Source organism: Anomaloglossus baeobatrachus, chromosome 1 (genome assembly GCF_048569485.1).
Source record: "Anomaloglossus baeobatrachus isolate aAnoBae1 chromosome 1, aAnoBae1.hap1, whole genome shotgun sequence".
Lineage (NCBI taxonomy): Eukaryota > Metazoa > Chordata > Amphibia > Anura > Aromobatidae > Anomaloglossus > Anomaloglossus baeobatrachus.
Window position 1 is genome coordinate 66,276,177 of NC_134353.1, and position 16,530 is coordinate 66,292,706.

Here is a 16,530-nt window from a genome sequence, read left to right on the forward strand (position 1 = left end):
TTGAACACAGAGCAGTGTATCTTGCCCTACAATCCTTCCAACAGCGGCTGGAAAGCAAGCATATCCGACTTCAGTCGGACAGCTCCACAGCGGTGGCATACATCAACCACCAAGGAAGAACGCGCAACCGGCAAGCCTTCCAGGAAGTCCGGCAGGTTCTGATGTGGGTGGAAGACACGGCATCCACCATATCCACAATTCACATCCCAAGTGTGGAAACTAGGAAGCTGACTTCCTAAGTCGCTGAGGTGTGGCCGAAAGAGTATGGTCTCCTCACCCGGACGGGTTTCAGGAGATCTGGCGCCGCTGACAGAGGCCGGACGTCGATCTAATGGCGTCACGGCACAACAACAATGTGCCAGCTTCATGGCACGGTTTCACAATCATCGAGCTGGCGGCAAACGCCTTAGTTCAGCATTGGTCGCAGTTCCAGCTACCTTAGGTGCCACCTCTGGCATTGTTGCCCAGAGTACTGCGCTAGATCAAGACCGACTGCGGCCGCGCCATCCTCGTCGCTACAAATTGGCCGAGGATGTTGTGGTACTCGGTTCTGTGGTGCCTCACGGTAGGCTAACCGGGGGCACTACCAGACCAATCAGACTGGCTGTCTCAAGGGCCATTCTTCCATTTGGATTCTACGGCCCTCAACCGGATGGTGTGGCATTGAGTCCTGGAACCTAGTGTCGTCAGGATTACCTCAGGACGTGGTTGCCACCATGAGACAGGCTAGCATACCAACGTCCGCCAAGATTGACCACAGGACGTGGAAGATGTTCTTATCTCGGTGCTCGGCGCAGGGTGTTTCTCCCTGGCCGGTTGCATCGTCTATGTTTCCTTCCTTCCTGCAATCTAGGTAGGAAAATGGGTTGTCGCTCAGTTCCCTTTAGGGACAAGTCTCAGCGCTATCTGTATTTTTTCAGAAACGACGACTTCCTCAGGTACGCACGTTCCTACGGGGAGTTTGTCGTCTCAGCACTCCGTACAAGCGGCCGTTAGAGCCCTGAGATCTGAACAAGGTTCTAATTGCTCTCCAGATGCCGCCTTTCGAGCCTTTGAAGGATGTCTCCCTTCCCGTTTTTCACGGGAAGTGGCCTTCTAGTAACGGTCTCGTCTCTTAGGAGAGTTTCCGAGCTAGCAACGCTCTCATACAAACTCCCTTCCTGGTCCTTCACCAGGACAGGGTAGTTCTGCGTCCGGTTCCGGAATTTCTCCCTAAGGTGGTATCCCATTTTCATATCAATCAGGATATCACCTCACCTTCTTTGTGTCCTCGTCCAGTCCATCAATTTCAGAAAGATTTGCATCTGTTGGTTCTGGTGAGAGCACTCAGGTTCTACTTCCCGCATGGCGCTCCTGCGCCACCCGGATGCACTCTTTGTCCTTGTCGCTGGTCGGCGTAAACAGTCGCAAGCTTCCAGATCCACCCTTGCTCGGGGGCTCGAGGAACCAATTCTTGAAACCTACAGTTCTACTGGGCTTCTGGTTCTCTCAAGGCCGAAGGCCCATTCTACCAGAGCCGTGGGTGCATCCTGGGCATTACGGCACCAGGCTACGGCTCAGCAGGTGTGTCAGGCACCCACCTGGTCGAGTCTACTTACTTTTACCAAGCATTATCAGATGCATACCTACGCTTCGGCAGACGCCAGCCTAGGTAGATAAGTCATTCAGGCGGCGGTTGGCCACCTGTAGGAGAGGGCCGTTTGACGGCCCTATCATGAGGTATTCTTTTACCCACCCAGGGATTGCTTTTGGACATCCCAATTGTCTGGGTCTCCCAATGGAGCGACAAAGAAGAAGGGAATTTTGTTTACTTACCGTAAATTCCTTTTCTTCTAGCTCCAATTGGGAGACCCAGCACCCGCCCTGTTTTCTCGGGGTTTTTCTGTTTTTTCGGGTACACATGTTGTTCATGTGGTATGGTTCAGTTCTCCGATGTTTCCTCGGATTGAATTGGTCTTTAAACCAGTTATTGGCTTTCCTCCTTCTTGCTTTGGCACTAAAACTGGTGAGCCAGTGATCCCACTGGGGGTGTATAGCCAGAAGGGGAGGGGCCTTACACTTTTAAGTGTAATACTTTGTGTGGCCTCCGGAGGCAATAGCTATACACCCAATTGTCTGGGTCTCCCAATTGGAGCTAGAAGAAAAGGAATTTACGGTAAGTAAACAAAATTCCCTTCTTCTTCTAGCTCCTATTGGGAGACCCAGCACCCGCCCTGTTGTCCTTCGGGATTTTTGGTTGTTTTTCGGGTACACATGTTGTTCATGTTGAATGGTTTTCAGTTCTCCGAGGTTATTTCGGAGTGAATTTGTTTAAACCAGTTATTGGCTTTCCTCCTTCTTGCTTTTGCACTAAAACTGGTGAGCCAGTGATCCCACTGGGGGTGTATAGCCAGAAGGGGAGGGGCCTTACACTTTTTAGTGTAATTGCTTTGTGTGGCCTCCGGAGGCAGTGCTATACACCCAATCGTCTGGGTCTCCCAATAGGAGCTAGAAGAAAGGGAATTTACGGTAAGTAACAAAATTCCCTTCTTTCATAATCTCGTTCCTCCTTCTGTGCTCCGGTTGTTCGTCGCTCCCGGGGCAGCACACATCGCTCTGTATGACACCCCGCGAGCGACGAACACAGCTTACCTGCGTCCCGCCACCAATGCTTAAGGAAGGAGGTGGGCGGGATGTTTACATCCCGCTCATCTCCTCCCCTCCGCTTCTATTGGCCGGCGGCTGTGTGACGCCGAATGTCCCTCTCCCTTTAGGAAAAGGATGTTCGCCGCCCACAGCGAGGTCGCCCGGGAGGTAACTACGTGTGATGGGGGGTTAACTACTTTGTGCGCCACAGGCAACTAATTGCCCGTGACGCACAAACGACGGGGGCGGGTGCGATCGCACGATTTATCGTCCAGTGTGACGCCCGCATAAGACCATAACTGATGATATTATAGAAAGGGATTGGCCATGGATAAATGCTGGTGATCCCGATCAGCACAGGGACCCCCACTAATCGCAGGAAAATCCCCCTTTTGATTGCAATGACAGTCTTGCGTACGCAGTACTGCTCCATTAGTTCACAGAACTAAAAGTGGTACCATCGTTCCATTCATACTCTAGAGTACCCAGCAAACTTTTGCATATCCTGTTTACAGGTGCTACTTTGTTATATTTTTGTCAAGTAATGTACAGGAAAAAAAACAAAACAGATATCTGCTGTGTAATAAAGCCAGCATCTGCCTGAAACAGCAGCGATCAGAGCTAGCTCCATTTGCTGCTGGTCAGCCACTTAAATGCTACGGTCAGTCATTTTATTGTACGGATTGTGGCCCCACCACCCACAGCTATGCGATCAGAGTCAGCCAGTGGGCTATCCTCCTATGAAGTCCAGTATCTGGCTGGATTTCATAGGAGAATGTCACCTACACTAAAATATATATATATATATATATATATATATCTCAGCGCTGTATTATTCCACTGTTTGATAAGCGATGCTCTCCAAGAGGAACTTAATGAATTGAAAACAAATTATCCACCTTTTCTTTAATTCAGAAATGAAATAAAAAAAAAAGCACGAAACAATATTTTGCTATTGTCGTGTCTGTATAAGCCCAATCTATCAAACTATTTTCCCCATTATTTATTTAATCTTTCTATATTTTGTTTCCCCGTATTTATAAAAAAAAATCAATAAAAACTAGAACAAAAAAAGTATGTAAAAGTATATACCAATATATGAAACGGCATAAAGGGAAAAAAAATGCCAGAATTGCTGTTTTTCTATTCTTGAAAGGTTTCCAATAAACTACAGCTTGGCATGCAAACACTGCTCCATAATATTAGATTTATTATAGATCTCAGAAAATAACACAATTATTTTTAGATAAATATTTATTTATTTTTATTTCCGAAGTACAAAATTTTATTTTAACCAGTAAAATATTAAAAAACAAACAAAAAAACGCTGCACCTTGTGTACTGACATGAAAATCATTTGGACAGGTCATTTTTATCACACAATGAACACTGTAAAAACAAAAGCAGAATTGTATTTTGTTTAGTTTTATTTCACCACTTTTAAAAAATTGTTTTTTTCAGTGCATTATATGGTACAGTGAATAACCTAATTCCAAAACTTTGGGTTCGTACATGTGATCAGGACCCCCTGCGTCCTGGACGTGGCGGGTGCTGACCTGCAGGATTGTGAGTCTCCTCTGCAGGAGACCGCAGTTGCGGTCTCTCGCTGCGTTCTCCCTGCGGAGAACACTCGCGGCTCCACAGCAAATAATTGACATGCTGCAGCACGGGAAGCCACACCGCTGGTCAGTTTATGCTGCAGGCACTAAATGCACAGTGGGCACGGGATTTCTAGAAATACCAACCACTGTGCTTGTACTGTACAACGCAAAACTCTGTGAACCCTGATCATGGGAGCGCAGCCTTACTTGTCCAACAAAAAAAGAAGCCCTCACATGGTTTTCGGCGAGAAAAAAAATTTGCTCTTGGAAGAAGGAGAGGCACTAACAATAGTGCGAAAAAAAAAAAAAAATACCCAAAACCACGTCCGGTCATGAAAGGGTTAGATCACAGGTGCAATCATGGCCTGTATTGGGACGGGAACTGCCACCACCATGTTTGACATTGGGATGGGAGCATTTGGTTCAGGTTTGCAGTGGGCTCACGGACTCCACCGATGTCATCTGAAAAGACCACTTTTGTGTGGGTTTCTTTATACTATACTTTATATATTTAACCCTTTGTTACAGATGCACCTGTTGGCGGTTTTCATGCTTGTATATAGACACGTTGCATATTTGTCAGCCGTTGCCTGCGCCGCAGATGACCACAGATGTGACCTGTTCATCCCCGGGCATCACTGGCAAATATGAGTGCTGCAATCCTACTCTGTTGTATCATTTACCATCTCTCTAGGATATTGATCGCTTCCATTTTTTTTTTTTTCTCCTACTAACCTTCCATAATCTGAAAAGTTCATGTTGCGCAGACGGCCGTCAGATATGACAGGAGGCAATGTAACATTTATTGCAGCCATAAAGCGCAATCACCTGTCCTGAAACCCGATACACAATCTGTCGGCTGGTTCAGAGTATTGGCACATACAGAACGGGGCCTTGTGTTTGATTTTGGCGTTGGATGTCGCCCCCTCCCGCCCTTTCTTCCTTCTCAGCCACGTCTGATTCTTTTGCAGTCATCGGCATGGTTCACATTTCGGCTGCTGCGCGCATGTTCCATCCCCCCATTGCTGCCATGTCGGTCGGCTTGCATGTCCTCTGTTATTCGCTGTACGTCAGCTCTGGTCTGCTGTGTTTCCCCAATTTGCTGTTTCAGGACGCTCCTCTCTCAGACTGTTCGGAAACTATTGATGGGTTCGATCTGTCAGAGCAGACCTTTAGTCCAGCTAAAATCCACTCAGTTAGAAAGGTATATACAGCCCTTTTTTTTTGTTTTTTCTTCTACATTTTTCTGCTTTTGAGATACTTTAAAGAGGGTTGAAAATGCTCCCCAAAAAACATCAGGCTTTTGCCCTGTAGCAAACGCGAGCTCTCTGATGCTGCTTGGATCTTGGTGGTCTGGCGTCAGCTCCGCACATCATCGCTGAGCTCAGCGGCCGTGTAGAGGCACGACATGATGTCCCTCCATCCAGCCGAGACCCAGCGGTGTACCCGGGGAGGGTGAATATCTGCTCTGCTTATCATTTTAGAGCTTTCCTGAAAGGGGGAAGACCACTTTAAAGGGAACCTGTCAGCAGAAATTTCGCCTAAAAGCTTCCCCCTCTGCAGCTCCTGGGCTGCATTCTAGAAAGGTCCCTGTTATTATTGTGCCCCATGTGAGACCAAAATAAAGACTTTATAAAGTTGTACCTTTTTGTATTCAGATACTGTAAATGTGACACGGGGGCGGGCTTTCTGGCGTCCGTTATTCTGCCTCCTGGTCCTGTATGCCGCCCCCATCGCTCCTTTCCTTAGCTGATGCACCGCCCACTGCTCCAGCCATCCCCGCGCATGCCCAGTGCCAGTCTCACGGGACTGAGCAGTGTGACCGCTGGTGACGTGTGCGCAGGCAAGTGATTATGGGCGGGGCTGTGATTGTTATCAGCAAGTACCCGCCCATAATCTCGTGAGCGCGCAAACCTCACCAGCGGTCACACTGTGCTCAGGGTAGTGCTAGACTGTATGGGCTGCTTCCAGGGATGACGTCCCTTTTGTCACGTGATAGGGGCGTGTTCAAAATACTATCACGTGACAAAAGGGACGTCATCCCTGGAAGCAGCCCATACAGTCTAGCACTACCCTGAGCACAGCGTGACCGCTGGTGAGGTTTGCGCACTCACGAGATTATGGGCGGGTACTTGCTGATAACAATCACAGTCCCGTCCATAATCACTTGTCTGCGCACACGTCACCAGCGATCACACTGCTCAGTCCTGTGAGACTGGCACTGGGCATGCGCGGGGATGGCTGGAGCAGTGGGCGGTGTCATCAGCTATGGAAAGGAGCGATGGGGGCGGCATACAGGACCAGGAGGCAGAATAACGGACGCCAGAAAGCCCGCCCCCGTGTCACCTTTACAGTATCTGAATACAAAAAGGTACCACTTTATAAAGTCTTTATTTTGGTCTCACAGGGGGCACAATAATAACAGGGACCTTTCTAGAATGCAGCCCAGGAGCTGCAGAGGGGGAAGCTTTTAGGTTTTGGGCGAAATTTCTGCTGACAGGTGGTTCCCTTTAAAGGATAAGGGCATTTCAGCATTGGATAAGCTAAGTGAGGCAGCACCACTACTGTATAGTTGGGCAGCTCCATTGCACCCCTACTCCAACTCCTATTAGATGCATATCACAGTTTTAGGGTTGATTTTGGAGCAGCAGTCCATATTTTAATCCTAAAGTAAAGGCCAAAAGAAAACCTTGAGGGGGGAAACTACTTGCCCCTTACTAGGAAAAGATTTCCAGCAGGACTCCAAATAAATCCTTGGCTCAGCCGCCCCCATCTCCGGAATCTGGACCTCAGGTTCCATCATTGTTTAACTTGACGGCAAGTTTAACCAAGATCAAAAGTTACTTTGTGAGCGCTGGTGGGTTGTCTAGGGATCTGGAGGACCGGGCTTAAGCGGGCTTTACACGCAACAACATCGCTAACGAGATGTCGTTGGGGTCATGGAATTCGTGATGCACATCCGTTCTCGTTAGCGACGTTGTTGCGTGTGACAGCTACGAGCTTCTGTTAACGACCAAAAATAGTCACCTGATCGTTGACACGTCGTTCAGTTTCCAATTATCGTTGCTGGTGCAGGAGCCAGGTTGTTCGTCGTTACTGAGGCAGCACACATCACTACGTGTGACACCCCGGGAACGACTAACAACAACGTACCTGCGTCCTGCCGGCAACATGGTGGGAGTGACAATCCTGCGGCTCCTGTCCACCCCGTCGCTTCTCCGACGGGGGCGGGTGCTTTCACGAGCGACATCGCTAGCGATGGCGCTGCGTGTAAAGCAGCCTTTAGTCTGCGATAGCTGAGCACTGTCCTCAACCGCTGTACTATCCTCGGCAGTTCTGTACACAATGAATGGATCAGTCTAGTCAGATGGGACCCCCAGCGACCAGTCTGTTATTGGACCACTTTCAATCTTGGTATCTGCCATTATTGGCACAAGATAGAAGTTATTTCCAAGGGTCTTACACGTTATCAGATTTTCTCAAGACATTTTTGGCTGCACAGTTAACATGTTTTGCCTATAAAAAAAAATTCAATGTATGACCGCACCACCTAAGATTGCTGTGTGTATACGGCACAGTGCAAAAAAAAAAAAAACGCCCAAATTAAACAATACGGTCTGATGCACACATGTGACCACTGGAATAGGAGGACATTGTAGACTGGTGTCCTATAAATAATGGCTCCTCGGTTGTCGTTCTTGATGCCAGGCCACATTTCCCATTGTTTATACTGTATGTGGAATTTATCCCAAATATGTGTACATGGCTGGCGTGGCGTGTCCACACTTCTTCAGGGTTGCTGTGAAGATACAGAAGTACGCGAGTTGCAGAAGTTGTCTCGCCTATCTGATGTGCCCGGTCATAAACTTCAAGGAATCCACGAAGACCGAAATGCGACCAGCACAACGTTTCCATGAAAAAGGGAAAATCCAATTTTTTCCAGTCCAAGTGTCCAAACGTATTGCACATGGTACAGACAGAGCATATAAAAGGAAGGAAACCGGCAATGCGTTACTAATCAACATTTGGTTCCTAGTCAAACATGGGTCAGTAAGGCCCCTTTTCTTCAGCGCTCTATTGGGAGACCCAGACGATTGGGGTATAGCTACTGCCCTCTGGAGGCCACACAAAGCACTACATCAAAAGTGCAAGGCCCCTCCCCCTCTGGCTATACCCCCCCCGTGGTATCACGGGTTCTCCAGTTTTAGCTTTGTGTGCGAAGGAGGTCAGACATTCCATGCATAGCTCCACAGATTTTAGTCAGCAGTAGCTGCTGACTATTTCGGATGGAAGAAAAGAGGACACATATAGTGTCCCCAGCATGCTCCCTTCTCACCCCTGGATGGTGTTGTAAGGTTGAGGTACCTATTGCTGGTACAGGGCTGGAGCCTGACATGCTGTTTTCCTTCCACATCCCCTGGTAGGGCTCTGTGGAAGTGGGATCCTGCCGGCCTCTCAGCTCTGACGCCGGGCTCCATCCACAGACCCATTAGAACCTGATGGAGACGGAGCAGGAGTACGATCAGGGACAGGCCCTGCATCATACAGGTACTCTGTGTCCCCGGCAGGCACAGACACACTCCGGGCTGGCTGGGTGTTGTAGTGCGCCGGGGACCGCAACGTTGGAGTTAGTGTCCCTACAGATTACTGGGGGATTTTTTGTGTATGGGAACGCAGCGCCGACCCCCTCTGGACCGGGCGGCGCTGCTGTGACTTGTGGTGCGCCGGGGATCCGCCGTCCGCGCTTTTACGGCGGCGGCGGTTATAAATTGAGTCCCCGGCTTTTTGGGCCTAGGACGCCGGCAGCTCCGATTCGTTCCCGCCCCCACCCTGTCAATCAGGGTAGGGGAGAGACGCTGTTCGCTAGCAGCGACGAGGGCTGGAGCCTGATTTACATGCTCCAGCCCTCACACTAGGCACAGAGGGAAGCAGGCTTCCCGCTCTTAGCCAGGAACGCCCAGGGCCCGCCCCCCTTCTCTCTCAGGACGCCGGCAGCCATTACATGCAGTCTGGCTGGAGGAAGGACGCAAGGCTCTGGGAGACCTGGACTAGGGGCTATCTGGCGACCACACACCCGCTTTTTAAGCGGGCGGTAAGCGATTTTTCTGTGCTGGTCCCTCTAGTGCCTCACGGTGTATCGGTGTACTGTGTAGGATATAGAGATATTGTATTTCTTGCACTGTGAGGTCGCTTCTGGCTGCATCTCCCAGATCCCTCTGTGGAAGCAACAACATGCCATCCTCAAAACGCAAGGCTGCCAAGGCTAGGGCTGTGTATACTGCGTGTGCTGCATGTGGGGCTAATCTACCAGCAGGCTCCGATGACCCCCATTGTGTGCAATGCTCCGACCCGGTGCTGCTTCGCCAGCCGGAGTCAGGAGAGGTAGTGACCCAGGCTGAGACGCTTGTAAGTTCTGCCCCGGTGACAGGGACAGACTTTGCAGTTTTTGCGGATAATATGTCTGTGTCTATGGCAAAAATCCTTGAAACCTTGCAATCTATGCATGGGGCTCAGTCTTTGGGCACGGCGAGGCCTCTGTCCTCAGGTCCCCCTCACTTGGAATTAATCCAGCCCACAGGGGGGTCCCCGGCTTCACAGGCCGAGGATTATGACTCAGATGATAGCCCCAGCCACCCTAAGCGAGCTCGCTGGGAAAGACCCTCGACGTCATCACACTGCTCAGGGTCTCAGCGCAATCAGTCTCCCTGTGATGCGTCTGATGAGAGTGATCAGGAATCCATTCCTGGAACCCCTCTCAACCTGGATACTCCTGATGGGGATGCCATGGTGAACGACCTTATCTCAGCCATCAATAGGCTGTTGGATATTTCTCCCCCAGCCCCTTCAGCAGAAGAGGCGGCTGCGGAGCAGGAGAAGTTTCGTTTCCTTTATCCCAAGCGTAAATTGAGTGCTTTCTTGGATCACTCTGACTTCAGAGAGTCAATCCAGAAGCACGACGCTCACCCAGAAAGGCGTTTCTCTAAACGATCTAAAGATACGCGTTTCCCTTTCCCCCCTGAGGTGGTCAAGCGCTGGACCCAGTGTCCAAAGGTAGACCCCCCGATTTCCAAACTCGCAGCTAGGTCCATAGTTGCAGTGGAGGATGGCGCTTCACTTAAAGATGCCAATGACAGACAGATGGACCTTTGGTTAAAATCTGTCTATGAAGCTATCGGCGCGTCGTTTGCTCCGGCATTCGCAGCCGTATGGGCACTCCAGGCTATTTCAGCTGGCTTAGCAAAAGTGGATGCTATCATACATCCAGCAGTGCCGCAAGTGGCACACCTTACCACGCAGATGTCGGCGTTTGCGTCTTACGCTATCAATGCGGTCCTAGAATCTACCAGTCGCACCTCAATGGCGTCCGCCAATTCGGTAGTTTTGCGCAGAGCCTTGTGGTTAAAGGACTGGAAAGCAGATGCTGGTTCCAAAAAATGTTTAACCAGTTTGCCTTTATCTAGAGAGAGACTGTTTGGCGAGCCATTGGCTGATATCATTAAGCAGTCCAAGGGTAAAGACTCCTCTTTACCACAACCCAGAACAACCAAACCTCAGCAAAAAAAGTGGCAGCAGAGGTTTCAGTCCTTTCGAGGTTCCGGCAAGACACCATTTACCTCGTCCAAAGGGACTCAGAGGACGCAAAGAAACTCAGATTCGTGGCGGGCTCACACGCGCCCCAAGAAAGCAAATGGAGGTACCGCTTCCAAAGCGGCTACCTCATGACTTCCAGCCCCCTCCCTCCGCATCGCCGGTCGGGGGCAGGCTCTCCCGCTTTTCCGGCATTTGGATGTCACAGGTCAAAGACCGGTGGGTGACGGACATTTTGTCTCGCGGGTACAGAATAGAGTTCAATTCTCGTCCTCCAGCTCGGTTCTTCAGAACCTCCCCACATCCAGACCGAGCAGATGCTCTGCTGCAGGCGGTGGACTCCCTAAGAGCGGAAGGAGTGGTGATCCCAGTCCCTCCTCAGGAACAAGGGCAAGGGTTTTACTCCAATCTCTTTGTGGTTCCAAAAAAGGACGGCTCATTCCGTCCTGTTCTGGACCTAAAACGGCTCAACAAACATGTGCACGCCAGGAAGTTCCGGATGGAAACCCTGCGTTCTGTCATTGCCTCAATGTCCAGAGGAGACTTCCTTGCCTCAATAGACATCAAAGATGCTTATCTCCACGTGCCAATTGCTACAGAACATCAACGTTTTCTACGTTTTGTGATAGGAGACGACCATTTTCAGTTCGTAGCTCTGCCATTTGGTCTGGCGACAGCCCCACGGGTCTTCACCAAGGTCATGGCGGCGGTGGTAGCAGTCTTGCACTCTCAGGGACACTCGGTGATCCCTTACCTAGACGATTTATTGGTCAAAGCTCCCTCTCAAGAGGCATGTCAGCACAGCCTGAATGCTACGCTGGAGACCCTACAGTCTTTCGGATGGATCATCAACTTTCCAAAGTCGATCCTATCACCGACTCAATCACTAACGTATCTTGGCATGGAGTTTCATACTCTAGCAGCGATAGTGAAGCTTCCGCTGAACAAGCAGCGGTCATTACAGACAGGGGTGCAATCTCTACTGCAGGGCCAGTTGCATCCCTTGCGGCGCCTCATGCATTTCCTAGGGAAGATGGTGGCAGCCATGGAAGCAGTTCCCTTTGCGCAGTTTCATCTGCGCCCACTTCAATGGGACATTCTCCGCCAATGGGACGGGAAGTCAACGTCCCTGGACAGGAAAGTCTCGCTTTCCCAGACGGCCAAGGACTCCCTACAATGGTGGCTCCTTCCCACCTCATTGTCTCAGGGAAGATCCTTCCTGCCCCCATCCTGGGCAGTAGTCACGACAGATGCGAGTCTGTCAGGGTGGGGAGCAGTATTTCTCCACCACAGGGCTCAGGGGACGTGGACTCCGCAGGAGTCCACCCTTCAGATCAATGTTCTAGAGATCAGGGCAGTGTATCTTGCTCTACTGGCCTTCCAACAGTGGCTGGAAGGAAAGCAGATCCGAATCCAATCGGACAACTCCACAGCGGTGGCATACATCAACCACCAAGGAGGGACGCGCAGTCGGCAAGCCTTCCAAGAAGTCCGGCGCATTCTAACGTGGGTGGAGGACAGAGCATCCACCATATCCGCGGTTCACATCCCAGGCGTAGAAAACTGGGAAGCAGACTTCCTCAGTCGCCAGGGCATGGACGCAGGGGAATGGTCCCTTCACCCGGACGTGTTTCAGGAAATCTGTCGCCGCTGGGGAGTGCCGGACGTCGACCTAATGGCATCCCGGCACAACAACAAGGTCCCGGCATTCATGGCGAGGTCGCGCGATCAAAGAGCTCTGGCGGCAGACGCCTTGGTTCAAGATTGGTCGCAGTTTCAGCTCCCATACGTGTTTCCGCCTCTGGCGCTCTTGCCCAGAGTGCTACGCAAGATCAGATCCGAGTGCAGCCGCATCATACTCGTCGCTCCAGACTGGCCGAGGAGGTCGTGGTATCCGGATCTGTGGCATCTCACGGTCGGTCGACCGTGGTCACTGCCAGACCGACCAGACTTACTGTCCCAAGGGCCGTTTTTCCATCAGAATTCTGCGGCCCTGAACCTGACTGTGTGGCCATTGAGTCCTGGATCCTAGCATCTGCAGGATTATCTCAAGGAGTCGTTGCCACAATGAGACAAGCTAGAAAGTCGAATTCGGCTAAGATCTACCACAGAACGTGGAAGATTTTCTTATCCTGGTGCTCTGCGCAGGGAGTGTCTCCCTGGCCATTTGCATTGCCCAAGTTTCTTTCCTTCCTGCAATCGGGGTTAGAAAAGGGCTTGTCGCTCAGCTCCCTTAAAGGGCAAGTTTCGGCACTATCCGTGTTTTTTCAGAAGCGTCTAGCACGTCTTTCTAAGGTGCGCACGTTCCTGCAGGGGGTCTGTCATATTGTGCCCCCGTACAAGCGGCCGTTAGATCCATGGGATCTGAACAGGGTACTAGTTGCTCTCCAGAAGCCGCCCTTCGAGCCTCTGAAGGAAGTTTCCTTTTCTCGGCTGTCACAGAAAGTGGCGTTTCTTGTTGCGATCACATCGCTTCGGCGAGTGTCTGAGCTGGCAGCTCTGTCATCCAAGGCTCCCTTCCTGGTGTTCCACCAGGACAAGGTAGTGCTGCGCCCTATTCCGGAGTTTCTCCCTAAGGTCGTATCCTCTTTTCATCTTAATCAGGATATATCCTTGCCTTCTTTTTGTCCTCATCCGGTTCACCGGTATGAAAAGGACTTACGTTTGCTAGATCTGGTGAGAGCACTCAGAATCTACATTTCCCGCACGGCGCCCATGCGCCGTGCCGATGCACTTTTTGTCCTTGTCGCTGGTCCGCGCAAGGGGTTGCAGGCTTCTAAAGCCACCCTGGCTCGATGGATCAAAGAACCAATTCTAGAGGCCTACCGTTCTGCGGGGCTTCCGGTTCCTTCAGGGCTAAAAGCCCACTCAACCAGAGCCGTGGGTGCGTCCTGGGCATTACGTCACCAGGCTTCGGCTCAACAGGTGTGCCAGGCAGCTACCTGGTCCAGTCTGCACACTTTCACCAAGCATTATCAGGTGCATACCTATGCTTCGGCGGATGCCAGCTTAGGTAGAAGAGTCCTGCAGGCGGCAGTGACACCCCCGTAGGGGAGGGCTGTTTTGCAGCTCTAACATGAGGTATCTCTTTACCCACCCAGGGACAGCTTTTGGACGTCCCAATCGTCTGGGTCTCCCAATAGAGCGCTGAAGAAGAAGGAAATTTTGTTACTTACCGTAAATTCCTTTTCTTCTAGCTCTTATTGGGAGACCCAGCACCCGCCCTGTTGTCCTTCGGGATGTTTTTTTGTTGTTTGCGGGTACACATGTTGTTCATGTTGAACGGTTTTTCAGTTCTCCGATATTATTCGGAGTTAATTTGTTTAAACCAGTTATTGGCTTCCTCCTTCTTGCTTTGGCACTAAAACTGGAGAACCCGTGATACCACGGGGGGGGTATAGCCAGAGGGGGAGGGGCCTTGCACTTTTGATGTAGTGCTTTGTGTGGCCTCCAGAGGGCAGTAGCTATACCCCAATCGTCTGGGTCTCCCAATAAGAGCTAGAAGAAAAGGAATTTACGGTAAGTAACAAAATTCCCTTCTTACATTTCGTTCTGATCTCTGTTCAGTGGTTCTGTCGGGTTTCCATCTGTACCCCCCTGAAAAAAAAAAAACAGGTTTCGGACGTATGCGCCGACAGCGGCCATTGACTATAATGGTGCAGACTGAGTCACCATGTTCTCTGTTGTGCACCGTTTTCAGGAGTGTATGCTTTCTGGAGGCGGACACCCAGAGGCAGTCTACTACATCTGGGTGACAACCTGTTGAGGAGAGCCAGTAGATCAAATACTTAATTAACCTCTGTATGCAGAGGATTGTGAGAAGTGTGTTCAATGAAATCGATTCTGTATAAATTAGCCAGGTTTTCAGATATAACTAAGATGGCCACCGATGACATCACAGACCCTACTATCAACATGAATCCACCAGATGACGACAGATCCTCCCATCAGCATCCCCATGGATCCATCCAATGACGTTATAGACCCGCCTACGATGACACCCACCAATCAGCTCATGGACTAACACATTGTTCAACCCACTGACCAATGAACACATCCAGACATGCCCCTTTCCAAGGTTATATCAGGGCATGCTTCAGTTGAAATAAAGCAGTCTGGGCCGACTTTGGTCGAGGAAAGATGAATATCAGACGGTGTGTCTGATCTCATTTTTCAAGCATGCACTCGATCCACACCAATTAGAATCAGGCAGTAGGCAACTTGTGGAACTTTGTAAGAGTTCACCTTAACAGGCCTCCATTAAGTGTATTCTGAAAATAGTACACAGAGCACACAGTGACTCCGTCTGCTCCATTATAGTCAATGGCTCCGTCAGCGCATACGCATGATGGGTTTCAGACGGAAGCCCCGAAAGGACCACTGAAGGGAGATGGGAACACAATGTGAAAGGGGCCTTATGCGTTGCCGCTTTCTTTCCTTTAGCCTTTTATATGCTCTGTTCTATGTGCAATGTAGCTGATTACATTGGAAGTTACAGACTAATAAGTCATGTCAGACTAACTTAATTTCCTTCTATGACAAAATCACTGACTGGGTGGATCAGGGAAATGCAGTAGATATAGTATATTTTGACTTCAGCAAAGCATTTGACAAAGTATCTCATACAATCCTTATTGAAAAAATGACCAAGTGTGGAATGGAGAAGGCAACTGTTAGATGGGTTTGTAACTGGCTTAGTGATCGGAGTCAAAGAGTGGTCATAAATGGCTGCACATCCAGTTGGAAGATTCTCTCAAGTGGGGTACCACAGGGCTCTGTCCTGGGCCCCGTGTTGTTCAACATTTTTATTAATGATTTAGATGAAGGTATTAAGGGTAAACTGATTAAATTTGCTGATGACACAAAGCTAGGAGGAATAGCCAATACTAGAGAAGAGACAGAGGATTCAACAAGATCTAAACAAGCTGGAACAGTGGGCAGTAACTAATAGAATGGTTTTTAACAGGGAGAAATGCAAAGTCATACATCTTGGCAAGAATAATGAAAAGAGCATATACAGCATGGGAGGAATGGAGCTATCCAACAGCATGTGTTAAAAACCCTTAGGTATACTAATAGATCACAGACTGAACATGAGTCAACAGTGTGACGCAGCAGCAAAAAAGGCAAACACCATTCTAGGATGTATTAACAGAATCACACATTCTAGATCACGTGAAGTCATTATCCCCCCTTTACTCCTCTTTGGTCAGACCTCATCTGGAATATTGTGTTCAGTTCTGGACACCACATTTTAAAAAAGACATCAACAAACTGGAGCAAGTTCAGAGAAGAGTGATCAGAATGGTGACTGGTCTGCAAACCAGGTCCTATGAGGAACGGTTACAAGATTTAGGATTGTTTAGCTTGCAAAAGAGAAGACTGCGAGGAGACTTAAGAGCTGTCTACAAATATCTTAAAGGCTGTCACACTGTAGAGGGATCAGTTTTATTCTTATTTTCACAAGGAAAGACTAGAAGCAATGGGATGAAACTGATGGGGAGGAGACACAGATTAGATATTAGAAAAAACTTTTTGACAGTAATCGAGTGGAACAGGCTGCCACGAGAGGTGGCGAGTTCTCCTTCAATGGAAGTCTTTTAAAAGAGTTTGGACGGACATCTGTCTGGGATGATTTAGTGAATCCTGCTTTGAGCAGGGGGTTGGACTAGATGACCCAGGAGGTCCATTCCAACTCTAATATTCTACGATTCTA

At 49.6% G+C, this 16,530-nt stretch overlaps 1 protein-coding gene across 14 annotated transcripts in view; it reads left to right on the forward strand.

The window, feature by feature from the left end:
• Positions 1-16,530, forward strand: part of ADD1 (adducin 1) — a 161,335-nt gene that overhangs the window by 118,225 nt on the left and 26,580 nt on the right. For 7 of the 14 annotated variants that reach the window (XM_075346821.1, XM_075346827.1, XM_075346832.1 and 4 more), the window contains exon 14: positions 5,338-5,430. The exons of the other annotated variants lie outside the window; for them this stretch is intronic. In XM_075346821.1, coding sequence (XP_075202936.1) covers positions 5,338-5,430 — 93 coding nt within the window. The remainder of the gene's footprint in view (positions 1-5,337; positions 5,431-16,530) is intronic. 14 annotated transcript variants of the gene reach the window in all.